We start from the raw sequence: 26,991 nt of genomic DNA on the forward strand, positions 1-26,991 counted from the left end.
GCCAAACCCATTGACCAGGTCACAGTTTGGGGCCATATAATCCCTTGAAGCATGCATTTGTTTCCATTAACTTTAAACTCATTCCTTAATAGGCTGAATGGATAAATCACATAGTACAAAGAAAGTGCCTCCAAGATGGGAGTACACTGATTGATCCCCCTTCATAATAAGCCTGTCTTCACTGTACCAAGTTATAGGCAGCTTAAACTACTACACTTAACATAGTGTCTGGTACATAGTAAGCGCTTAAGAAATACAAGTTGACTGACATGTTAATAGAGGTGGGGGAGTGTTACAAATGCAAAATAAATGTACACACATGGCAGCATGTCATGAACTAAGGATATATCTGTCCTGTCAGTTGCTAGAATTAAAATGCTTTTCCCGATTAGCCCAGTTATATAGATGGTCATGCACCACAGATTTATAATGATACGTATTATACTTTACAGAACTGAAAAATGAATTTAGTCCTTTATTAGAAAAAGATTTATGATTTCCTGACTTGTCTAGAGATATATGAAGAAATCATTCCTGCTACTTTATGACTTAGTAGATACAGTACCCTTGTGCAGACTTTTCCTGTAGTTTAATTCAACTTCTAGAAATTTGATATCACTAAAGAAATAATGTATCCACTTAACTAAGACATTTTTATTTTTTATGTGCAAATCTATTACATGAGACTTTACTATATCCACATTAGATATGTTAGTCTTTTTTCCCCCAGCATGTAGCACATTTAGTAAGAATTAAATTATATATTAACATCAGCCACCTCCTGGGATATAATTGATTGTGGCATTATTTTGTAGGCGACGGCCAAAAGGGAGTGTGACATTAATACAAAAAATGTTTTCTTCAACAGCAAAAGACTCTCATTTGAACATAACCTTGTGTCCTCCATATATTCCATGATTAGAAAGCATTCAATGTTTTTATAAGCTGTCATTTGCTAATTTGTGTAAGTTGCATGTCCTCACTATAGCACACCATTTCTTGGATCTCTGGTTGTCATGGTTACTCCTTTTGCCACTGGCCAACTAACATTTAGCCTTTTTTTCTCCTCCTTGCTGCATTAAAATGGAGCAGTAAACCTGACAGGTGAGAAGTAAAGAACGAATTGCATTTACTTCCAGTAAGAAAGAGGAAAAGGGAAAGTAGTAGCCTGGCATGATGGGTGACGATGATGATGGTGATAACTTCAAAGATAATGTCAGACCAGATGATCATAGGCAGATTCACATCAAATCTCAAACACTTTGAAAAGCTTCTAATATAATTGCTAGCTTTTTTATGGCGCTTTAAGTTTGGCAAATTGCTTCTAATGTGAGAGAGTTAAGCAAATAGGAAAGAATTTGCAGTGTTTTTTTCTCACAGTGTAACAGGAAGAAACTGCCATTTCCCCTTTCTTCTCCTTTTAGATGACCCAAGTTATTTCATGACTGCTCATTAGTAAGGCAATAAAGGAGCATCTGTGTGTTTCTTTAAGATGAAAACATAGTCTGTTATGTAGCTCTTTTTCCTACTGGACGTCAGGCTCAAAATTCTGAAGTAGGTCACCTGTGAATATAAGAGTCTATTTTTTGATCCTCCTAAACTTGATTCTGTCCTGCTACTTAGTGCCATTACTCCAATTGCAAGTAATCTTGAGATTCCTGGAAAATAGGAGCCCACCAACTTTTTAAATATACTTCCCCAGTTTAAATATACTTCCCTACTCTTCCATCCAAAATTTGTTGGATTGTTGTCATTCACAGTTTGACACTGAATAAAAAATAAGATTTTTGAGTCAGATCATAGATAACATTTAATTCAGCCTTTTACTTAATAAATACATCTCCCCTATGCTTTGATATTATAAGAATCAGTTATTTGTTTAGTGTGCACCTTCTCACCACTGATGCACATTCCAACCTTCTTATGCATAGGAGAGAGTTATTATGAATTGTTGTGAGCAGAAAGATTTGATAAACACCTGGTGGCCACCCTTATGATGATGAGTTATATCCAAGCTACCTACACTGATCTAAAGATGGCCAATGTTCTCCTTCCCAGACCACACCACAAGTCTTTGCAGAGCTCACTCTTTGCTGCCATGATTTTTGAGAACCGGAGATCATCTCAGTCCTGAACTGAAACAAAAGAGTCGGCATTTCATATAAGAAATGCCCTCTTTGGTATCCTAAAAATGTAGTTAAGTTTGTTTTTTTCTTCTTAATATATACAGTGATGGATAGCTCAACTAGAATCAGAGCCAGAAGAGTCCTACAAGATCTTCTCTCCTGGCTCCCTCATTTTATACAGGTAGAAAGAGAAATCTAGAAGGGTAGCTTGTACAATTACACAGTTAGTGATAGTGTCAGTATATTATATCCATTGATAATAAATTCCATGGCATTTCCTCTATATTACAGTTGCCTCTCACAAAAACAGTCTTTCTATGTTATATGGTTCTAATTGTTAAAATTCACTCTAATGAAGAAAATTTTCAGTTAGATAACCAAGACTGATGAACCTTTCTTATGTTCTCAGTGATATATTCCACGTTATTGCTTTTGGAAATAGCAGTGTCAGTGACTCAAATGGCCAAATGTTCTAAAATATTGTTGTTCTTTGGTCATTTTCAGTGTCAGTGACTCAAATGGCCAAATGTTCTAAAATATTGTTGTTCTTTGGTCATTTTCAGTCGTGTCCAACTTTTCATGATCCTATTTAGAGTTTTCTTGGCAAACATACTGAAGTGGTTGGCCATTTCCTTCTCTGGCTCATTTTACAGATGAGAAAATTGAGGCAAACAGAGTTTAGTAACTTGCCCCAGGTCACACAGCTAGAAAATATCTAAGGCCACATTTGAACTCGGTTAAGATGAATCTTCCCGACTCCAGGCCTGATATACTATCCACTGTGCCACCTAACTACCATATAATACCTAGCCATAGTTTTCTCACTTTCTTTTTGCCTGGAAAAGAACTTAAAAGATACTTTATTTCAAATCTATCATTTTTTTAGATCAGGAAAATGAGGCTCAGTAGACCAAGGGACTTTTCTAACCTTAAATGGTGATAGTGTGACGGAACTTGAGAGTAGAACTTCTGATTAATCATTATGTTTTAACATAGAACCTTAGAACCATGTCATAATTCAATCATCAATAGAAATAGCTGTACAAATGTAGAATGATCCTTCCTTTTCCTACTCTCCCAAAATGTCATTCTTGGAGGTACCTCACACAGGGATACTCCCCAAGAAAGAACATGTACACACGTGCAAGTTTGATAATAATTCATATTTCTGTCATACATCATGGTTGACAAAGCACTTTACTCCACAAAAAGCTATGTATTGTATAGTATTGTATATACTATTAATATATATGGATTGTACATGTTTGTTAACCTCATTTTATGAATGAGAAAAAACATAACTAATATGAGCAAGCAATTTGCACGTGGTCCCAGTTAGTTCACGGCAGAACTTAGTTCTTCTACCTCCAAGTCTGATTTCTTTCACTCCACAACATGGTCTCTGTTGTACCAAGATGCAAACCTTTTGTGTGATTACTATATTGTTTGTGCAAAACTCTGAGCCATCTGATAAAATCCCTATTTTTAAAATGACCATACTTTTATTGTTTTTTCACAATAGAGTGTGAGATTGACGTAGTTTTAAAAGTCAGCCAAAAAGGCTTTTCTATTCATGTCTACACAATTTATATTTTATTCTTCTTATTCTGTTTTATGCTTTCAAGGACAACAAATTCCATTTCAAAAATCCATAGTAGTATTAAGTTGTTGCCATCATTTTAAGTGATGGGTTATATCCATATAACCTTAGAATCTTCATAATCTCTCAAAAATCTATTCTATATTTAAAAAACAAAGATTTTTTTTTTGGTTATATAAAAAAGAGATACACAAGATTTCCAGTGAGGTGCTATGCCTACAGTACTTTGCAAACTTTAAGACACTATATAAATATCAGTTATTATATTGTGATTGTTAGATAAATCTGTAGTATAGCACCTATATACTTAAGAGTAATGAGGGCAAGAATATGTATTGTGATTGACTTGGCTTAATATATAGAAAACATCCAAGGTACCAGCTGGCCACAAGGAGCTTACATTCCATTATATCAAAAAAAAGTGTGCTTCAGTAAGTAAATAAGACACACATCACACAGCAGTATAAAACAATACCTGCACAGGAAGGGGAAGGCTCTAACAGTTTGATTGGATTCAATGACACTTAAAAGTTCTGTTTAGAGAATTTACTTTTATTTGAGGAGCTAGAATTAGGTTAGGCTCTACATAATGGGATAAAAAATTATGGCATGTGGAATTGAAGAGTTGCACCCATGCTCCAGTGAGCTGACTAGGATTAGAATTGCCACAAATGACGGATTTCCCCTGACTACCTGGTCAGAGAAAATAATTTACTCTACTGCTGGAAATCTACCGTGAGTAGTTTACGTTAACAACAGGAGAGGATGTCTACCCCTCCAGAGCCTAACTAGATTGTTACTCTTGAGGGTTTAAAAATGAAGATGATAAGAAGAGAAGCTAGGTCTTTCCCTGAGTTCGGTGCCCTGATCCCAGCAAAGAAGAGGAAGGCAATTTCTTTAGCAACAAATCGATTTAAAGATATAACAGTATATTTCCTCCAAACTTGTAACAAATTTGCATATTTTGCAAGTGAAACTGACTGACCCATTAGTAACAGAATCACAGACTATCAGAACTGAAAGGAACATAAGAGCTCATCCAGTCCAACCATGTATTTTACAGATAAGAAGAATGAAACCCAGAGAAGTTAAATGGTTTGCCTAAAGTCTTCTAATTAGCTCATATCGGAGCAGAGATTTGGCCCCTGACCTTGTGGTTTTTGTCACCATACAATGCTGCCTCTTAATTTTATTAATGTGATTTGGTTTCAGCCTCTCATCTGTAAAATACTCCTAGACTCCTCTAGTTGCTAAAAGGTTATCAGATACATTGTCGTGATATGGGATCTGGTTAAATTTCAAACCTGAAGTCGATCATCGTTTCATTCTTTCTATTGTGTCCTTTCCCACTTTTTCTCATTTCTTTCTCCTTTCTCTCATCCTTTCTGTTCAACTTGCCCTTTCTACCCCGTCCTCAATCCCCTTATCAAATAAAGTTACCAGGAGCTTCTACTATTTCACCAACCTTACCTCTTCTCTGATTAGTCCTGTCATTTCCCAAGTGAATCTGGCTCCTGAGACTGTCTTGACCCTCCAGTCTTGACAGAGGAAGTGGCATAGACAGTAAATTAAAGCAGTCAAGGAGGCAGTGGAGGGTATCTGAAAGGACCCAGTCACAAAAAATGAGGCAGATTTGGAGTGGCCTACGAAACAGTGCATTTGAGCAATCCAATGGAAGTCCAGCTTCCCTTTGTGCCTTCACCTCTCTTCATCCTCTGGACCTCCTATCTGCAAAGAAAATAAATACAACTGAAAACAAGGAAGCCCTTTAACTGTATCCATCAGTGACTGATCAGAGAATGACTATATGTCATCAAAGAGTGGCATCTTATTGTCATGGCAACAGTGTCCACAATTGAAAAGTCAGATCAAACATTCCTGGAAGACCCAGAATTTCTGGTTCCCAATTCTGTAGTATCTTTGCTATGTGCAGTGTTAATACGGTAACACTCTGATCATGTCTCTGCCAACTGAGTCCTGGAGCTGTGTCAGCCTGTCAGAATCAGAGGAGAATCACTGTTGAGGGCAGAGTTAGGAGAAAAAGGAAGTATTTAATCACCAAGCTACACTTTTGATGTACTGCCACCTTGAAGGGAAAAAATAGCTATCACTATGTTTATTCAAGTTGGGAAACAGGGACAATTGAATAAAGTAGACTAAGAATCTAATCTGACAAATCTTGTTCATGGGTTTGTTAAAATTACATTATGACAGCTTAAACAAGGATGTTTAATAAAAGCAGTGGGTAGCTTTTAAAACAAAGATAAAATGGGTTGTCTGAAAGCTCACATTTATAACTAGGCACTGTTAATGAGGCAGAGGATCAGACGGCCACTTGAAGCAATTACTTTTTCTTTGGCATTTCCATGATGGAGTTTCTTTAACGGTATAAATTGCAGTTAGCTTTACCATCATAAACCACTAAAGCAATTTATCCCTCAAGATCAGAGGCATAGTAGGCAATATTCTGTGGACCCAATTCTTCCTCAAAAAATGAAGACAGCCATTGTAGGAATGCACTTAATGCATTTGACTGTCAATATAGGTACATCACCACTATATGTCCTGTTATACACTCTTAAAAAAGAATGACAAAAACGTTGAGAATTGTAGCTTTACCTAGTCACTACTTTGCCTGGTACTTAGAAAGGTGGAGGAATCTCAGAGCTCTGTTCCTATATAGCTTTATAGTACAGGATGCTAAACTCCTTCTAACTAGATTTTGGAGAGACAGTTTGAGAAAGGATAATGGGAGCATATGTAGTGACTCCTTCCCTCCTATCTTAGCTATGAGTATATAATATATATATATGTGTGTATACATACACCCTATTGCCCATCCCACATACCACGTACATTGGTTGGATTGTTGAATTCTAGAATTGAAAATACTTTAGAGGTCAGATAAAGATTGTTTATTTGTTTGGATTTTCACAAATGGAGAACACATGAAGAAAAATGTAGTGACTTGCCCATAGTAACAAAGGTAGTTAGTGAAGAAATGTTAAAAAGAAAAGAAATGCAATTCTTTTTCATTTATCTAAGTCTTTTAAAAATATTATTTTTAACAATTGTTTTATTCATACAGGAAAAGAGCAGAATCTGATTCTAGAAAAAGCAGTATACCAAATAGTAAAGAGGTTCCTTCTCATCATCCAACTGACCCAGTCGAGCTGAGACGCCTCAATTTTCAAACACCAGGTAAGAAGGATGACTTATCTTTCTTACAGCTGTCTCTCTGGAAGCTTTTAGAATTCAGGGAGCCGTGTGCTTCTAGACACAAATAGATTGCTGCCCTGAATCATTGCCTTGTGGCCAATTCCCGGATGTGAATATTGATGAGATTTCCACCACTGTAGGTCTGACAGAAATTACATTCCTTGTTCCTTACCCGGAATGTAGGGTATTTCTCATTTTTTGTGTTTTGAAGGACAGCACCTGCTGCAATGATGGGGCATAATGTATATTAAATACTACTGACATTAACAGTGTCACCAATCTATAAGGAAGTGTACGTCTCATCCTGTAGAATGAGTGAACACATCATTTGCAAAATTTAGGGAAACATAAATTTCCATCCCCCATATATTCTTTCCTTTTGTTTTTCATATTCCCTAAACCAAACCTCATTGACCAATGAAAATTTCTTAGAGCTTTCCTTTGGAGTTACAAAATGTAACTCACAATGAGAAAATATCTTTGCCCCTTAAAACAAAGAGCATTAAAGTGCTTCAACAGATGAAAGCAATATTGCCACAAAGGAATAGTTTGGAGGTGTAGTGATCTGTCTTTGAGCTCTGTCTCTCTCTGTTATCCAAGACATCTGGTTTCCTAAAAAAGAATCATTGAATGCCAGGCACAGAAAGAGAAGGGAGGAAAGCCTCAAGAAAATGAGTGGCACTAGTTTTGTATCTGCTGATAATACACAAGGCAAACATATGATTTAAGTACTGTATTCAATTAGATTTTTATAATCTTTAATAACTGAGAAATTACTCATGTTCAGAATGCAAAAGCTGTATGAAGCCTCAAATCTAATTTTGACCCAGATTTATCAAAGCAGATAGACTCAAATAACCTTGAATTTTAAAGACATTTTAAAAGATACTCTTCCACTTCAAATTTTCTTTTTTTCATAAGATGAATACTGAAAATTAAAATAATTATTTATTGAAATGAAATTTTGAAAGTACTTAATAATGTTGTATTAAGGGACCAGTTAGTTATGCCAGCATGTTATCACCAGGGAGAGATGGTATTAAGGGTGTTCATTTCTTTTGAACATCTGATAAATAATCAACCTTTTAAAAATTTCATCCTGGTTAGTGAGATTAGAAATCTAATTTTTAAGTTATTGAAAATAGCAACACATGCATTCACATATAGATATACATATATATATACATATACCTGATATACCTTCATATACATTTATATATATAGATATGCCAGATATATCTTCATCCATTTAGTAAAGGGAAGAGGATGTTTATATTCCTAAAATATCCTTTATGAGATCCCTGATTTTTAAAAAAGATTTATGAATACAAAGCATGATGATATCAATACAGAATTGGCAAGTTTTAGCTCATTATCATAAAATTATTTAAAGTTATATTATGGAAAGTACGGAATATTTCAAGCATTTCCCTGGTAATGTTAATAGATTTGGTATGCTTCTCAGTTTGGTTACTTCTAAGAATTATAAGCTTTGAAATTTAATGTAATCATCTGACTTTGTTGGGAAGAAGTGAACTCTTGAAGCACCTTCTCTGTTCATTCTTTAGGAATGACATGAAGTAACAGAGAAACAAATGATATGTATTTGAAAGATAGCTTCCCTCTGCCTTTCTTTTAGAAGCTTCCTGGGACACTAATCCCCTGATCATTGTACTCATCTGGTACCAAGCAAAAGGAAGAGAAGGCTTGATAAGAACCCAGAATGGAAGGAGAAAGAGCCAGTTAGTAACAGAAGATAAGAGAAGCAGTCCCAGTTCAGATGAATAAAACAGGAAGCTCACAGCAAGGGTGGTTGGCAGAACAGTATTACAAGTTAGCTTAACAAAAATTCAAAACTTGAACCAAGAAGTACCTTTACTTAGGATGCTCCTTTCCCTTCTGGCACTCCCCTCATGTGATTTGGCAAAAACAACCAAATCCTAAGGAAACCATTGACATTTGAGTATTCCCAGTTGATGTGGGAACATTCCTTCTACTTCCCAAAGGGAATATTAAAGATTTAACCTGTCACATGAATGTGAGTTGGTAATAAATTAGATTATCCCTTACAAAGTAAAAAAAAAAAGGGCAGCTTTTCTTAGCAAAGATAGGATGTACTTTTAAAGTGTCATCTCTGGTTGTACTTGAGAGGACACTGGGGCAAAGGAAGGAGGAAACAGGGCAGAAAGCAACAATGTCCTTAAAATTTACTGCAGGCACATTTCTTGCTCCAGATACAACGTGGAATCTTCCTTACCTTTCAGTCCACTTGGATGCAGATGCCTCTCTCCCATTTGTTCTATGCACTTAGTAAGGGATCCAAAGCCCTCTACCATTTCTCATTTTTCCAGAGTAAGCTATCTACCCCATCCCAGAATCCTTTGGCCATCTCATTTGACTGATCACCCCTAAGTATTGATTGCCACATATTCTGTCTTGTATTTGTTCCATTTAGAGTAAGATCTCTATTGTCTTGGGGGGATAAAAAGGGAGGGAAAGGGGGGGACAATAAGGAGCGAAGGAGGTACACAGGAAGGGAAAAGAGAGAGAGAAAGGGAGGGGGGGAGGAGAGAGAGAGAGAGAGAGAGAGAGAGAGAGAGAGAGAGAGAGAGAGAGAGAGAGAGAGGAGAGAGAATGTGTTGCCACTGTTGCTTTACTTCTCTAAGGATAAATAATCAGCCCTTTAGTGGACAAAAAGATAACCTTATCCTTTATGTATGCTACATAGTTGACATGGGATATCAAGTTCTTGAATCCACAGAGTTCAGAGATAAAATTCTTAGAATTTCAACTTAATGAGATTTTGCTGCATATGTATAATCCCTGTTTGCATAAATGCCAATCCCTGAATGTTCTCTCTACTCTGTCATATTTATTACTATTGAGTAAGGAGATAATTAACATTTGAAGATTTCAAACCTCAAAGACCACTGATTCTTAAAGATTAGAGACTTCAGAGTTCTACTTTGGTGGACAGTTTTGGATGATGAGGTGAAAGACATCATTGCTAAGAAATAATGGTGAAAAGTAAAATAAAAATAATATATCCCTTTAAGAAGAACTGGAAAGCACTTGATAATTTCTCTAAACTTTATTTCATTTAAACGATGGTAATTTTGTGAATACAAGACATTCATCATTTTTGTTTCTGTTGTTGCTATGACGGGATTGGCCCTGGAAGGAATCATAATAATTCTGAATGTTGCCTGAATTGTGTTAAAAATGAATTTGAATATCGCATGTACAGAAACATAATATGAATAAAGGCTGCTGCTGAGATTCATCAGCTGAATATCCCAATACTTTCCAGACATGCATATTTCAACATAATATCCCAAATCATTGGACAGACATACATACCAGACACAAACAAAAGGGTGGAGAATAGACCTGGCTACTAGTAAGCTGTTTGAAATTAATTATACTAGTCTTGGAGAAGGATTACTAATACAGAACCTTTTCACGTATCTGGGTGATAATTGAACTAGTGAAAATGCTAATAATGGCTTTCCAGTTGCAAATGGATAGATGCCAAGTTAAAAGCTCAATAAAGTGTTTCAGTTACTATTAGAACAAGTATTGCTCTAAGCACCTAATACCTCATTTTCCAAAACTCAGCATGAGATAAATAGCGCACTGGTTTACATTCAAGGCAGGTATCTCCTCTCCCCTTATGTATTCTCCATCAAAAGGGACACTTGTTTTATTAAGGCTCATATGTCACTAAGTAGACTGAACGACTGCCAGATTGCATTTATTACTTTGAAATATTCTGTCTCTCACCAGAGAGATTGTTGAGATAATTATTTACAATTAATAATAAGTCTATGATAATTGGTGCGTAGGGAAAGCAAATTCAGTACTTAGCATGCTACCCCAAGTATTTTACTAGGTCATATTTGATTAGAATCATTAACTCGGTAAGTAAGGTTGGTAAATCGGTAAGGCCTTCAGGGATGATCGAGGATAAAAAAGCCTTTACAAAGGATGCCATTGAAAGAAATAAGAAGTCTCATATAACTTCATTATAGTTTAATATCTAGACTTTTAACTGGTTCACCATTAAGTTTGTTTTAGTAAATAAACCAATGCTGTAAGCACAAGCTAACCTTGCCAATCCCAAACTATGTATATAATGGGCACTTTAACAAATATTTCTAGAATTGAATGAAGATAGAATTATTTGACTTTAAAGAAAATATTTATGATACAAACCTTTACTTCCAAAGTAAGCCAACACTCCAAGAAATTGTTATTAATGAATGATAATTAAAATAATTATGGAAGTCACTAAAAGATGTTTTGAAATAGAAGAAAGCTAAAATATACAGTGACCCAAATAGGCTCATGTTTATAAATACGAGATTTATGTGGTGTTTAAATTGCATGGAGAATGCTAGCTTGTCTTTCAGTTCAAAATAAAAGAAATACAAAGCTTAATAATAATTATGCTGATATCACATGTTTATAAGTCTTTTGAACAACTTATTTGTTTTCATAGTATCTGTGGAACAAAGACTTAGGCAAATAATTTTGAGAAACTGGAACTCCCTGTCTCTTACTGTTTCTTACTCATATTTTGTAATCATTGAAACCAAACACTATATCTCCTTTCAGAAAATTTTAAGAATATTCCTTCTTCATTCGAAATTTATATTGTCAAAATCTTACATAAATTCGGTAATCCATATTATCCTGTTTCTCTCATTAAAAGGTCAGTAATTATCTTTTTAGGGAGTACTTGAGGTCTGTTTTATAAAGATCCACCATATAAAATTGTCAACATATCCATTCATATGAGACTTATTCTGCCTTATACATTGGGTTCCCTTTATTTTTTTTAAAAAGATCAATGAGATAATTGCAAGCATAATATAGTTCAATATTTCATTCAGTATTTAAAATTGTACAAAATTACGTCAAAATAAAACATTTAATAAATAAATTTCTTTGCTTAGTTAATCTAATGGGCTATTTTGATATTTTTGTTTATATGTTCCTACATTTCCCTCTGTATCTCTTAACTTCTTTCCTCCCAGAAAATCATCCTGTATAAAAAAGAATCGGGTGAATTATTAATAAGTTTTTTGGTTACAAATTTGAGGTTCAGATGAACCATTTAGCTTTTTTTTGCATCATAGCCTCAGACTTCCCTGCCAATTGTCTCAGCTCTAAATCCTATGAATTCTCTGACATAATACATAATGAAGCAATTTGAATAATGTGAATCCATCGCAACTTTTTGAAAATAACCAAGAGCCGTTCTTTTAAAGGAGTGCCAATAGTCTCATATTACCCAATCTGTGCCCCACTGTGGTCTTAATTCAGCACTTCGTCATGACATGCATATAATCTTGATTCCTTGAAGATTTTGTCACTGGGCCATATTCTCTGACCATCCTTACAAAGCTATACAGCCCTCAAGTATGAGTGTCTTGATAGATTAATCTAATCAAAATACTGATACCAGTGGGCCACAAATAAGCTCCAGTAATGAAAGTTTTTAGTTTTGTAATTGTCCAAAGGTGTTAATTTTCTTATGGACTTATAGCAGGCTATTCTGCAAAATAATTAAAATATTCAACCTTGAAGAATTTCTTGAGACAAGTGAACAGTATTCTAAAATAGATCCTTTGAACTTAATTCCAATTTCTGTCTAGAGAAATTGTTCCTTGTCTAGAATTCCATGTTAAGCACTCCCTTAAAAGCATTTTCCTGTTGACTTTGTCCTCTCAAATATTTAATAGAATTTGTGATTATGATAATATTGTCCAGTCTTTTCTTCAAAGATCTATATGGTTGCTTCTTCATTTGCAGGTATAAAAGTTAAGGGACATGTCTTTTGACTTAAATTGAGAACGGAATAATATATCTTCAATGTGGCTTTGAGTTTTAGGAATTGATTTGGTTTGTGCCACTTTTTAAAAAATAGTCTCAACTAAACCCTTTGAACTGCACCAAGTGATGTTAGAAGGAACAGTCACTGAAGGAACATTGAACTTGGGAGCTGGGAGACCTGCTATCTTAACCCAGTTTGATAATAAGTAGTTGTGTGACTCTGAGCAAATCATAAGCTCTCTTAGCCTCCATTCCCTTGTCTAATTACTTCCTTCTTGTCACTTAAAGTTTCCCCCTCTGTAAAATAAAGGAAATAAGATACAAAATTTCAAAGGAGCCTTCCAGCTCAGGATCTGTGGGGCTTTGTCTCAGTTGTTTCTCCTATTTGGGTTTGTGGAAAAGGCTGAACTTCAAATCAAAGTGAAATAGTCCTAGAGATGGAAAGATGTGAGAGATCATTTATTCCTGCCCTCTCATTTTACAGACGAGGAAAATCAATCCATAGGAAGGAGAGCAGGAGAGGGGAGTAATTTGACCAATATAAGAGAGCTACTAAGAACTTCATCCAATGTTCTTTCAAGTACATGGCTCTGTCTCTTAGGCAAAGAAATGTATTGTATTTTTTTCTAATGGTTTCTACTAATTATGATAAGTTAATTCAGATCTGTAAAATTTGGAGGGGGTGGGGAACCTGTGAAGAATGATACCATAAATTCCATAGATGTAGTTTGAATTTAAGGATGGATTTAAGCCTAATACAGGAAAATAGCTTCCCTGGTGAAGCATCAAGCATTGATCCCTCAGTTTGTTTTCCATCCTCTTTCTTTGGAAAGAGGGATGCTTGAATCTTTCTGAACATTGTCCTAAGAGTAATGATGTCAAACCATTTTTAGTGCATGCCAGAAGTGAATATATTGATCGCAACGTTGATGAATTATTATGGTCTTCTACTACTGTTATACTAATTTGTTTCCCGTCTCCAATTGGCTTTACTTTTTACAGCTTTGAGCAGTAATTCAGTCCCCTACGCCTCCCTGATTGGCTCTGTGTCCTCCCTCTCTAGCCAAACTACCACTCAGTCCTTATATGATAATAACTCTCTCCCACGATTCGCTCGAAAAGGTCTAAACATCTTTGTCTCTATTATTTTCTCTGTTCAAGCACTGTTATGGATGTCCTCATCAGTCCACTTCCATATCTGAATAAGCCTACAGTCTTTTGTGCCTTTCCACTTTCATACTTTCCACTGGGGGTGCTTCATCTGGATGAGATCACTTTAAGTATCGTATCACTGTCACACCACCAAATCCAGTGACATTTCTGTAGCCCAACTATGTACCATCTAAATGGGAACCCTCCAGAAAGGGACTCCAAGTCTATTAGTTGGTATGAATATCAATGTGGAAGCTTCCACATTCAGAAAACATTGTCTTTGGTTGGGTCTTCCACTTAGTCCTTGGTTGACTGGCCATATAGCATCAGATTCATTAATACTGAAACCCCACAATTCACAATACCACTATAAAGTAATGTACGATTGTAGGAGGGAAATATTCCTATCAGAATTATTCTATCAGAACCAAAATGTTAGAGGCAATTGATCATAGCCTTTCATAAGGGCACTATTGGGTGACATTAAAATGTAAGACAACTTTGAAAATGTTCAAAAGTAATCACCCAGTCATGTTGACATGTACCAGGTAGACATTCCATTGAATAATGCCTTCCAGAGATTCACAGTGACATAAGTGAATTGTCAACATGACTTCCAGTTTGAGCCCCTCACTCATTCCTGTTTTTCCTTTTGTCACCTCAAAGGCTTTGCTGGGGTATACTAGTTGGGATTTTTGTAGCCAGCTGTGCTTTCTCCCTATGTATACTAAAAGTAATCAGGAAGAAATAAAATACAAAACATTTGGGGTCTTAGAACAGAAGGATGTGGGGGTAGAGGGAATCATCAAATATATTTGTGGATCTTTTTTTTTTAAATAAAGAGTCCATTAAACTGGCATACTGTCAGCTGGCAGCCTGTACTAGTTGCCCCACATCTGTATCCCTGTCCCTCTCTTTCTCCCTTAGCCTTTCTTTTTCTCTGTGCCTTCTGCCTTCATTTGCTCACTTTCTTGCAACTAGTTTTCTATGAACAGACAAAGATGTTTACACCTGAAGTAGATTGTAGGCATCCCTGGGGGTTGATAACAGCCTTTCGGGCCAAAGCTCGTCAATCCCTTCATGTGGCCAGGAGAACTCTCTAGCCCCTATCACTGCAATCTGCTACGAGTGAAAACATTTTTGAAAGTCCAGTTGTTTGGTGTCTGATTTTTGTCTCCAGTGAATTCTTGTCTATGAACAGTGCTGCATGTTTCTCTTGTTGTCCACAGTCGCATGTGAATGTCAGTCACCTCGAGCTTTCATGAAACATTGACATGCAAACATTATAGAATGTCCCTGTTCTATTCGGAATGTAGACTCAAACCTCCAGACCTCTGGATATATAATCACCCTCATCCTCATCTTCATCATCCTCATCATCCTCATCCCCATCTCCATTCCCTCCTAAGTACCATCTTCTCCATTTCATTTTTGACCAAAAAAAGCTACTTTTGTTTGATTTACACCATCATTTTCTTTGCAGGTTCAGGTGTTTCCGGTTACGCCGGTAACCTTCATTCAAGTTAGTTTTCCTTGATTATACATAATTCATTTTTTTCTTTTGTTAAAATATTATTCTGCCTCCCTTTAGGCTCTCTTCAGTGTCTATTTTATAAGTTCACCTTTCACCATTCAATTCCATGCAATTTCCATCTCACATAGTGCAGGAGAAGGAGTTTGAAATAAGTTATTACTCAAAGCAGAAAATGACATCAGGCCTAACTGTCTCATTTTTCCCCACCTAGCTAACCTCATTGATTCATGGCACAATAATGCTTTCTTTTACACCAGGAATGTGAGCTTGGGGATCATGCTTGGTGACTTTTCATTTGGCTTCAAAACTCATCTCTCCAGCGCATGTCCTGCTTTGAGTAACCAAACTGTCTGCCTGCTTTCTCACATAAAACATCTTAACTACTTACATATTTCTAGCCATTTCTAACTATTGTATTTTCTATATTTTGGAACTGTTATCCATCTTTACTTTGAGTTTTCAAAACCTGTCCCTTTGTTTCATTTTGATAGGCATGGCTAGCCATCCTCCCATACCAATTTTGGAACTTGCCGATCATATTGAAAGGTTGAAAGCTAATGACAACCTGAAGTTTTCCCAGGAGTATGAGGTAATACTTTCAATATTCTGATACGTTGTAATACTCTTCTGACTTTCTCTTTCTTTGACCACATTTCTGAAAATAACTTCCTTCAGTGTTTTGTTTTGTTTTTTTATACAAATCATTAGGCAATGTTAGGACCTATTATAAAGCAGATGCTTAAAAATATGGGGGAAAAATAGGTTCCTATTGATCAGGAATTTCTGAACAAATTGTGATATATGAATGTAATATAATACTATTACACCATAAGAAATGGCAAATAAGAGAAATAAAAGAATGCTAATGAAATGACCAGCTTTGAAAGGGATTGTGCTAACTTCAGCATGTTAGTTGCTTTCATTAGAAGGTGTTATAAGTTCTCATTCACGATAGATTATTTAATGAATTTGATTAATCTTGTACTATTTGGATTTCAACAAAACATTGCCTTGATAATAATGACTTATATTTCTATAAAGTGTTAAGGATTATAAAGTGCTTTCATTTTCATAACCCTGTGAGGTAGCACAGCTATTAAGATGCTCAATTCATCCATGAGGAAACTGACGAAGACTTCAAATGACTTTATCCAAGTTATACATGTCAAGTGTAAGAGCCAGGACCTACATATATATAGATACATATATATGTATCTATATATATATATATAGATACATATATATATAGATACATATATATGTATATATATACACACACACATACATGATTAATGAAAATGTGTTTCATTGTTTTTTTCAATATCCATTAAATGAAAAAATATAATAGAAAGGAGTTGTATCTTGTTACATTGGGTCAGTCTTCCATGGACTGAAAATGCCATAATTGTAAGGTAATATTACAAGTTTTAAAAATATTTAGGCCAAAATACCATGCGGGAAATGGTGTGCCCCATAAGTTGTATATCACTTTTTTTTTTTGCAAATGTAATCATATATGTTTAGAATTGTAGAAACATGGATATAAAGGTAGAAGGAACCTTAAAAATCAGTCTAAACTCCTCATTTGACAGTTGAAAACAGTAGATAACAGAAATAAAATAATGTGCTCATCATACAAGTAGACATATCAGAGCTAGGACACACTAGAGAATATCTTTAATTAGAGGTAGAAAGAAGTCATTTTATGTTTCTGTGGAGTTATCAGAAAATGTTGGAATCTGATCCAACACAACATTCATTATGTTACTATGGAGAAAGCCAAGATCCAGCTAGGGGAAGTGAATTGTGCACAGTCACATAGCAAGTCAGTGACTTACCATTTTTCCATTGTCCATTGTAAACATAGTTAAATATAGGAATCTTTTTTTATGCAATAAGTCCTTTAATAATCTGAATAATTATCCTTTAATTCATCTTCTTGAGTATTCACCAACATAAACCTTGAGTGCTGGAATTCAGACTGCTGAAATAGCACTTGAATTCCTTGTAAACAATGTCTACTGAGAAGATTATCTCTGCTGTGGGAAACAAAAAAGCTAAGTTTCCAACATTCAGTGGTAGTCCCTTGACTCTTCCCTTCTAAGTAGGTGTAGAGGAGCATCATTTTCATTGGTCTCTTGGGAACATTTTCCTCTCCCTTCAAAGCTTCATAGTATCTCTGTTGTAAAAGAATAATTCTTTTTCAAAACATAAAGTTTATATTTTGAGTAAGATTGCACTTTTAAAGCACTCCATCTTTCTTGAAGGATATTTCACTTCAGAGTTCTTCAATTTGGAGAAGACAATTTGTTCTTCTTAGTAGGACTGAACAGCTTAGTATAGTGGGATATCCCTGGTCTTGAACTCCAAAGAACTCCATAATCACTCATGGCAGTCATGATCTGACAGTACAAGTTATCTTCTATCAGATCTTCATCGTTATTATACTCCCTAAAACATAGGATCCATATGAGGAAAACACCTCACAAACCTTCTAAACCCTTCATCCAGTGGAAATTTACATAAAAAAAATACAATATTGAAATATAAATTAGTTTTGATTAACCCAAATGGTTTCTTGCTTATCTTTTTTCTCTTTGCTCACTCTTAATTTTAATGGAGCACTTAAAAGGATAGACTGCTAAAGTCATTCCTAGGTACCTCGGGGCTTCAAGTTTCGGGTTATAGATTGGGTTTTAGGAGACAGAGCAAGGCCTTTGAGAAATACTACATGCGTAAGTATGAATTATCTCTTCATTAATTGAAATTTTTTGCCCAATCAGCATCTTTCTATTTTTTTTTTCAGTATCTCACATAAAAATCTTTCGCTATTGGGACTTTTCTTTAAAAAAAAAAAAGTACAGTTACAAATCTTTAGTTGTGGAAAGCTAGGGGGCACAGTGGATAGAGGGTTGGACCATGAGTCAGCAAGACCTCAGTCTGAATTTGCCTTAGACCCTTACTAGTCGTGTGACCCTGTTTGAGCAAATCACTTAACCTCTTCATCAGCTTCCACCTCTGTAAAATGGGGATAATAATAGCACCTCCTCTCCCACAGTTGTGAAGATCAAATGAGAGATTTGTAAAGTGCTTCAAAAACCCTAAATTGATACATAATTCCATTGTTATTATTCTTATCTTTGTTATCCATGTGATAAGTTACATGGAAGAGGGATTTTTATTCTCTATGATTATCCCATGGAATCCTTCTCCACAACCTGCTACCATAGAAGAAACCCTGTTCTGGAAAGAAGGAGATCAGGTTTCTAATGCTATATCTACCATTAACTTGTAATGGGACCTTTGGCAAGTCCCTTCCCTGCTCTGATTTACAGTTTTCTTATCTAAGAAATCAGTGGATTCCATTAGGTAATCTCTAAATTCTCTTCCCCTCCAATGCTCTAGAGGTTTGTATAAATATTTGATGATATCACAGAGCATAATTTTATATCCATCTTATCAACACAGAGTAGGTGACAGTTCCTATTAAGCATGATAAATTGCCTCCTTCTAATATAATAACTTATAACTCATCAGAAAATTCCACCTGTAAAGATACCCTAATGTCATTCATTGAACTTAAGAAGTACTCCTTGAAAGTTGTTATGACTTACAGTGTTAGTGATCCATGGTCTAAATGCTCCCCTAGTAGTCATTGACACTAGGTAGCCTTCAAAGGCTCTTTCTTGTTCATCATCATGATGACCTGCGATTAAAGTGCTTCCTCTCTGGATGCAAAGACTGTGCTATAACAAAATGTCCTTGTAAGTGATATTTAAGTGTCATATTTATCAATGATACTGAGATTAGAGATCCCACACCATGCATTAGGTTACAGTTCTGAACTAGGAAGGAGCCATCTTACCATCATTTGTTTAAATAAAGTAGAAGTAGTTTTTGTTTGTAATTCCGAGTGGAGAAAAGACCAAAAATAGATATTTTATTATTTTCCAACACCTATATTTTGTTTAACACAATCATTATTGAGAGATGGAATTTTACTATAGAGAGAAAACTCATTCTCAATAATGATAAACTAGGTTCAAGTGCCATCCCTAACACAAACTGGCTCTGTGATCCTGGGCAAGTCACTTAAACTCTCAGTGCCCCCAGGCAACTAAGTTCTAAATGACAAGAATTTTTGCTGATCTGCTTTCATTGAAGGACTCACTGATGAAAGCACACACCCAGAACCACAACGACAACATTATTGGCTAGGTGCTGGGGTGGGCTGAAGACAGTTCACACCAGGGCAAGCCGAATGTTAAATTTTTAGTGTGAGTATTTACCACTTGGAAATTACAAAATGCTATAAATCAATGCATTGATATATTATTTTGTTAGTGTTCTAGATTTAAGAAAGTGATAGACAAAATATTAATGCAGACTAAACTAAAAGTGGATCCCAATTTTTTTTTTGAGTTCATTATAAAACATTCACCAGCTTCCCCCCTCCCCTGGATATTTGTTACTAAATTTGATGCTGATTTGGGAACCAAAATAATAGATAATATTTCAAAAACTATTTTCATTAATCTTGAGCCCAGAATAAGAGGAAATGTGTTTAAATTTTAGGTCAGAGGTCTTAGGTCAAATCTAAAACCTTCTAGCTATAATTACTAGGGAATCAGATACTGGTATGCCTTACTGTCTCCAGTGACATCATCCCCAGATTCCACGCTTAGTTCTAGGGAGCTGTTCTAGGGGAACACAAGCTATGTCATTCCCCATCAAAATGAGAAAGAAGGTTTTGAGTACAGGCATAGAAACAAAAGAGACACCTTTAGTTTGAGGACCAAACCTGGCTAATATACCAAGGGAAGATCTCTTTCAGTGGAAGTAGTACCTGGACTGGTAAAATACTGAATCACTAGAAGATAATACAGTTTCCTAAGGAAAATTATAGATTGATTTTTGCTGGTGAGGGTTGGGAGGGCAGAGATAGGGCATATTTTAAAATATTAATTTCTAAAATATTAGTGCACATTCTTAAAGGATTTAGAGAAATTCCTTAATGTTTGATGACTAGTAGATTATTTACAGGAAGCCATGAATTTTAGCTATAAAAAAAATTTCTGCCATTACTCTAATGAAAGAAAGGGAGGAAATTAAATAAACCCCTGAAATCTTGAAAATTTTGAAATAATTTAAGTTACCTTATGAGTCAAAGAAAATGTGTGAGGAAAAATGCCCTTTTATAATCTGAAAGTGTTAAATCTGCTACACTGGATAAATGGCAAAGTAGACTTAGCTTCAAAAGTACAGTGCATCGCCCATTGTCAAATCATTGAACTGGAACTGACTACTAATCTGTACCAGCCTACTGCTAAGAGGAATAAGTGTCAGGGGAGGATGTGCGAAAGAGATTTTTTTTTTTTTATTAAGGTCAAGGAAAGGAGAATGCACATGTAAATGTGTTGAGACATTTTCTTCATCCCTTCATGTTTGGCTTTAGTCTCTTGGTCAAATGATATTACACTGATGAATGGGCATATTTTGACCAGTTTGATTGGAAAATTGTCACATTTGGACATCTCAAAACCTGAATTTCAGTTCTGGTTCCAAAACATAACAGGGATGCAGGCCTGAAACCTAGCTACTAACCTCTTTTTCCTATCCCAGCTACTTTCGAGGTAACTTTCTTTTGTTCCCCATTTTGAATCTTCTGGGGAACAATGAATTTAGAAAAGGGCTTTGCCTCATGCAGATAAAAATGGTTGTTTTCATACCTGGGAGCATCCACTTTTCCTGGATGCAAGTTGGCCTGAAGACAAAAGGAGTGATTAGCTTAGGAACTTCCAAATTTCCTAAGCTCCATTACTCTACCATACAAATGGCTGTGTAAATAATGGCTCATCATTGGAGGAGAGCTTATGTTAAGGTGATTCTCCAGAGCCTTAAATGTTCTTTGAGAACCCCTGTTCCCATTGTGACATTGGGGGAGATGCATTCATGCCATCCCAAGCTGGCACCTGGGATGCATTTTCCCAGACAAGAAAAGTTGTAAGGGGTGGTTAGGAATGGTTGCAACAATACTGTAGATGCTATATTTTAGTTCCAATGGACCTATTGACTTCCTGACTCAATTCCTTTCCTGATTCCAGTCCATATTTTGCATGACTATCAAGGTTATTTTCCTTAAACACAGCTCTGACCATATTATTCATCTACTCCATAAACTCAAGTGGCTCCCTATTGCCTCTAGGTTAAAATACAATATCTTCTTTTTGGCTCTGAAATCATCCCAGACTTTCCCCCACTATCTTTTCACTTGTAATAGCTTGGTTCCTTCATTATCCAATTTTTCCCCTTCCGATACTGTGTAGTCCAACCAGACTGGCCTTCTCTCAGTTCTTGAAAGTTGTTGTGGTTTGTTCTTCATTCTCAAAGAGAACCGTGACCTCAGGAAGGTGATGCCATGGTGTGCAAGTGAATTGGATTTAAGTGAGGTGGGGCTGTGCAAAGTCACCAGCCTCATTCTCTCCTGCAGAGCCATCTGGGTCCAGTGGCAAGATATAGGTCATGAGATATGGAGATAGAGATGGGCTTTTTAAGATAAAGTGTTTCCCAGGTCTCAGTTTGACTGAGGCAATGGGGAACCACTGAATTTCATTGAGTAGGGGAGTTACGTGGTCAAATCTGTGCTTGAGGAAAATCACTTTGCCATCTCAATGAAGAATGGACCTGAGCAGAGCTAGAACTGAGTCAAGGCAACCATTTAAAAGCTATTGCAGTAGTTCAGGATATGACATGACAAAGATAGCTGTAACAAAGTAAAGTGGAAAAGGTATAAGGGAGAACTCTAGGCAAAGTGTTTAGGAAAATTTGCAGAGGAAGAGAGCATGTTCAGCTTTGACAGCTGTAATGCGAAGATGTAGTTTATTGAAGTCTTCCATTGTCAAAAGAAAGAAGACCTCTGCAGCACTCTAGAAGGCTCTGAAGGGTATCTTTAAGTTACTGTGTTCACATTCTAAAACACAGGCATAACTTCTTTACTAAACTCTATGGGTATGAATTATCTTTGATCTTGAAGATAACTGAAAATAAACTCCTATGTCTCCTACCAGTTAGCATTCTGAACGTGCTAATAATTTTCTCCCTTACTCAAGGCAAGCATTTCTCAACTGTTGTCTCTCCAGATGATAATGAAGTCTCTTATTTGTAATGTTCACAGCACTGTTCCCTTGTCTTTCTGTTTTAATAACAGCGGGTGTTTGTTCAGTAGCTTTCTCTGACAAGCTTAAACCGTCTTACTGTTCCTATCTGATTGGTCTTCACAACATCCCAGGGAGGCAAGTTGAAGAAAAAGATGTATTATTTTCCCTATGAATAATAAAACACATTGAGACTCACAGACGAAACATGGAGAGCTAGAAAAGATCCTTGGCTTATTCAGTCCTGGTGTTTTGCTCTAGACTAGAATGTATATAGCTTATTTCTCAATTTGGCCTGAGGACAGATTCCTATAGTCTAAATCTTTAACTAGAACAATAACACATATGCAGAAAATTACCATGAAGAAATCACAGCTACTAATTTTCACCACATGACTATCCATGGGAAAAACCTGAGGTTTTCCTATGAAATGCTAAGAAAGTATTTCTTTTTCCCCATGAGCTAGTCTCACCATTCCCAATGGTAAACATTGAATTTTTCACTATATACAGGACAAAAATGCTTTATGACTAAAGCAGTGACCACACAACAGAGCATTGCCATTTTCCCAAGGAAGAAAGAAGGGTGGGTGGAAGCGGGGGTTGTGTTGGGGGTTGTCTTTAATGAAGTGTACTAGAAGACCATTTCAAATCCCAGAAGCCATCACTCTTAGGGCCACGTTTTGTAATCCAGATAGTATATAGAATACCAAGAGAGTTGCGGTTCCTGTGGTCTTTGTGTTTATATTTTCAAATATAAGCTCTTCAGGGTGGCCATCCATACAGAGGCTGAGTAAAGACTCTACCAATCACAAATGCCACATTTTTTTAATGCCTGCTCTGGGTAATCTGTTTTTTTCTCCCAAGCTCAAGGATTTTTCATAAAAAAAGACAAAGTAGTAGGTAAATGTCTCTATTTCCAAAAGTTAGTTATTAAGTGAATAGTATATCCTTCCATCCCTTCTCCCTCCATCCCTGCCCCTCCTTGCTGTCCTTTGACATATTAGAGACAGTAGGAAATTCCACAACGTAAGCCAGTTATTATAATGCTGCTTTAACAACAACTTTTGACTGGTCCATTCATTCTAAACTCTGACCTTAAAATGAGGATAGAATTATTCTGAATTTCGTATTTCAAATTCCCTTGAACTCATACTTCTTCTGACAGGGAATGGACCTCTTTGAGAGGACATACCATGTCTTTTCTGCTACATAGAACAATTTGTTATTTTTCAAAAATTCTTTTGGGCATCCCACTGTGCTAGGTTAGCAGTTAATTTAATATAGCAAGGATTTTTTTCATTCATTAGTGTGGGTAATCTCTCAAGCACAGTAGATCACAACTCCTTGATGACTTTAAGAGATGGTCTTTTGTTCAGGAAAGAAAGAAATCATGAACCAGTGACTGAATTTCTGGAATCCATTCTGTCTGAGCTTAGCTAGAATGGTTCTTAGACAAAAGACACCTGCTCTATCACTGGATCCAGACGCCATGACAAGGCATCAGAGGAGTCCTTTATAGTCTTAAGTGCCTAGTACAAGGAGGACAAATAAGTGGAAGAAATGCCATGAATAGGAAGACTTAGCAGTTTCTGGCAGGAAAAAACAAAGTTTAATATGTAAAATTTATATCACAGTTGGAGAATTTAGCTTTTACAAAAAAGTTCATGACTACCACATAGTTAAAGCCACATCTTTTTTATGCCTGCTGTGTTAGTATACTTAATGGTGTCCATCATTCATAACTCCTGCTTGAGATGCTTGTGAAGTTTTTCTTCACTTTTCTAGCTTTTTTGAAGAAAGAAATGATTTTTAAAAAAATGAATGTGCTTTGTTTTTATGTAACTTTCCCTTCCCAGGATATCCTTCTCTTGTCCCTTCCCCAAAGAGACATCCCCAGTAACAAAGGATAAATAGGAAGAAGAAAGGGGAAGGGGGCATCAGTTCAGCAAAGTTAACTAATAATATATTACTTGAGACTGGCAGTATGTGCAATGTTCCGCTTCTTTAAAGAAGGGAGAGAGATACATTTTCTCTGAAGAAGAAAATTCTTGCTAGTCTTTTCACGTTAGAACTCTATAACCTTTTTTACGTTGTTAGACCCAATATTTTCTAATATGTATTTTTCAGTTTCCTGTAAACACATTTTTCATTAATATTGTTTCTCAAATTTTGTGACCACGTCATCTAGCATAGCATTTTTGTTTCCGCTGATTTCCAATTAATATGTCTTGATGTTTACAATTAGATTATTTCCATCCTTTGTACTTTTCTTCAGCCTGTCCAAATTCCTGTTTGGCAGCTGCTCAGTTTAAAGTCCTTAATATTTACAAAGGGGATGTTTGCACATCCTCCAGTGACTAAATTCAATCATTATTTAGGAAATTAACATCCCCTATGTGTAAGACCCTGTAATACAGATTTTAAAAAAAATACATAGTCCCTGGCCTCAGAAAGCTTGTACTCTGCTAGAGGCAAAAGACATGTACATAAGTAAATGATTAGAGCAAAATAAGGACCCAGGCAGAGTGTTATAAGAGATTTGCAGTGGGATAAGACCTGGGCAGAATTAGGCCATCTAGTTAGGCTCCCTAGGGGGGCTAGATAGCCCAGTGAAAAGAACTCTGGACCTGCAGTCAGGAAATCCTGAATTTAAATTCAGCTTCAAACATTTATTTACTAGGTGTGTTACCCTGGGCAAGTCTGCCTCAGTTTCCTCAACTGTTAAATGGGAGATAATAATTTCTCAAGGTGGTTGTGTCAAATGAGATCATATTTGTAAAGCACTTAGCACAATGCCTGACACATAGTAGACCATTAATAAATGTTTGTTTCCTTCCTTACCCTTAATTTGTAGGATAGTAAATTTAAGTCCAGAGAAAGTAGGTCACTTGCTCAAAGTTACATCTTGTAATGGAAGAGCTGGTATTTGATTCTAGATTCTTGGTTTCCAAATTCAACTTCCTTTCTGCTTCACATTGCCTCCATACCATCAAGTTTGGCCCAGGTCGCAGCTGAGGTGATTAAGGTCCAAAGAAGAGAACCAAGTTGTTTAAACAGGTTAAAATAATATACATTCAGGGATTGTGACTTCCATTTAAGTATTTTCCACTACCTCTGGCAGCCTGAACAATCAGACAGCTCATTTATTTGACCTCACCATATTGGGTTGTTTTTTTTTTCTGCTTCAGTGTCTTGTAGAGCCCTGCACTTAGATGTGGGTCTTTTTCTTTATAAGAGCAGAGAACATTAGCAGTCTTACTAGAAGGGAGTTGGAAAACATTATAGAGCTGGCAGAACATAATCTGTCCAATGAAGACAGAGGACGATTTTGAAAGATGATGATGTACTGCCAGTATATTGTAGGCACAGAGGTTTCATGGAGGCTTGAGAGTACAAGAAGAGATCAGAGAGCAAAGTGGAATTCAGTTTGGCCGGAATTCAGTATGCATTATGAGGAACAAAATGAAATAAGATGGAAAGAGGGCTTTATAGGAAAGTTCATTATGGATTGTGTTGGAGGTTATACTCACAACAATGAAATAAAAATCCATTAGAGTATTGAAATATTTCTTTCCATTATCTCATCATGCAATACAGATGACACTGGATTCTTGCAGGTTAAGGGACTGTGTTGGTTTCTGTTGTTCTGGAAGGGCTTACAGTAGAGTCTTCATTATAACTTGTCCAAGAACCAGTCCATATAAGAACAAAGAGGCTCATCCCTAGAAGGTTCTGTTACTTGATGAATTTTTTGGCCAAGAATATTTTTGACCCATGAAACAGCAAGTAAGACATACGAGGCAGTCAAAACAGACAATATCACAATTTGTAGACCCAAATAAAGAATATTTTCAGTAAAGTAGAATGCCCTGCTCCAAATATCACACACATCTGTACATGAATTCACACACACACACACACACACACACACATACTAGTATATCACAATAGCTTAATACAAGTGGATTTAGACCCTGGCTTTGTCTCACGCTTGAAATTGTAAAACTCAATCCAGATAGAATAGGGTTGCAAATCAACTGACGTTGGCTTCTGCATTGGAAACCAGTTTATCAGGAAACTGGAATATGTTGAGTAGGCAGAACAAAGGAAACAAGAACGGAGTGGAAAGAATACGTATATATTTAGCCATGGCTTTGTCCGAGATGCTGGATATCATTTTCATTTTTCTTAACATGACATTTTGTGGTTGGTGGTTACAGTTAGCCTGAAGTTGTGACTCCAAGGATTGGAGAAAGTTGAAATCATGTTCTGGCAAGGTGCCTGGCTGCTCAGAATAAGCAGGTAGATTATCAACTCCAGTGGATAATATTTATAATGAAAGGAAAATTCATTCCTTGAAATAAA

At 36.1% G+C, this 26,991-nt stretch overlaps 1 protein-coding gene across 8 annotated transcripts in view; it reads left to right on the plus strand.

Moving 5' to 3' along the window:
- Positions 1 to 26,991, plus strand: part of PTPRD (protein tyrosine phosphatase receptor type D) — a 934,659-nt gene that overhangs the window by 792,934 nt on the left and 114,734 nt on the right. For 5 of the 8 annotated variants that reach the window (XM_072596637.1, XM_072596633.1, XM_072596647.1 and 2 more), the window contains 3 exons: positions 6,815 to 6,927; positions 15,419 to 15,457; positions 15,961 to 16,058. In XM_072596637.1, the coding sequence (XP_072452738.1) occupies positions 6,815 to 6,927; positions 15,419 to 15,457; positions 15,961 to 16,058 (250 nt within the window). The remainder of the gene's footprint in view (positions 1 to 6,814; positions 6,928 to 15,418; positions 15,458 to 15,960; positions 16,059 to 26,991) is intronic. The other 3 variants (XM_072596674.1, XM_072596685.1, XM_072596694.1) reach the window with 1 other exon arrangement.

The sequence above is a fragment of the Notamacropus eugenii genome, chromosome 1 (genome assembly GCF_028372415.1).
Source record: "Notamacropus eugenii isolate mMacEug1 chromosome 1, mMacEug1.pri_v2, whole genome shotgun sequence".
Taxonomy (NCBI): domain Eukaryota; kingdom Metazoa; phylum Chordata; class Mammalia; order Diprotodontia; family Macropodidae; genus Notamacropus; species Notamacropus eugenii.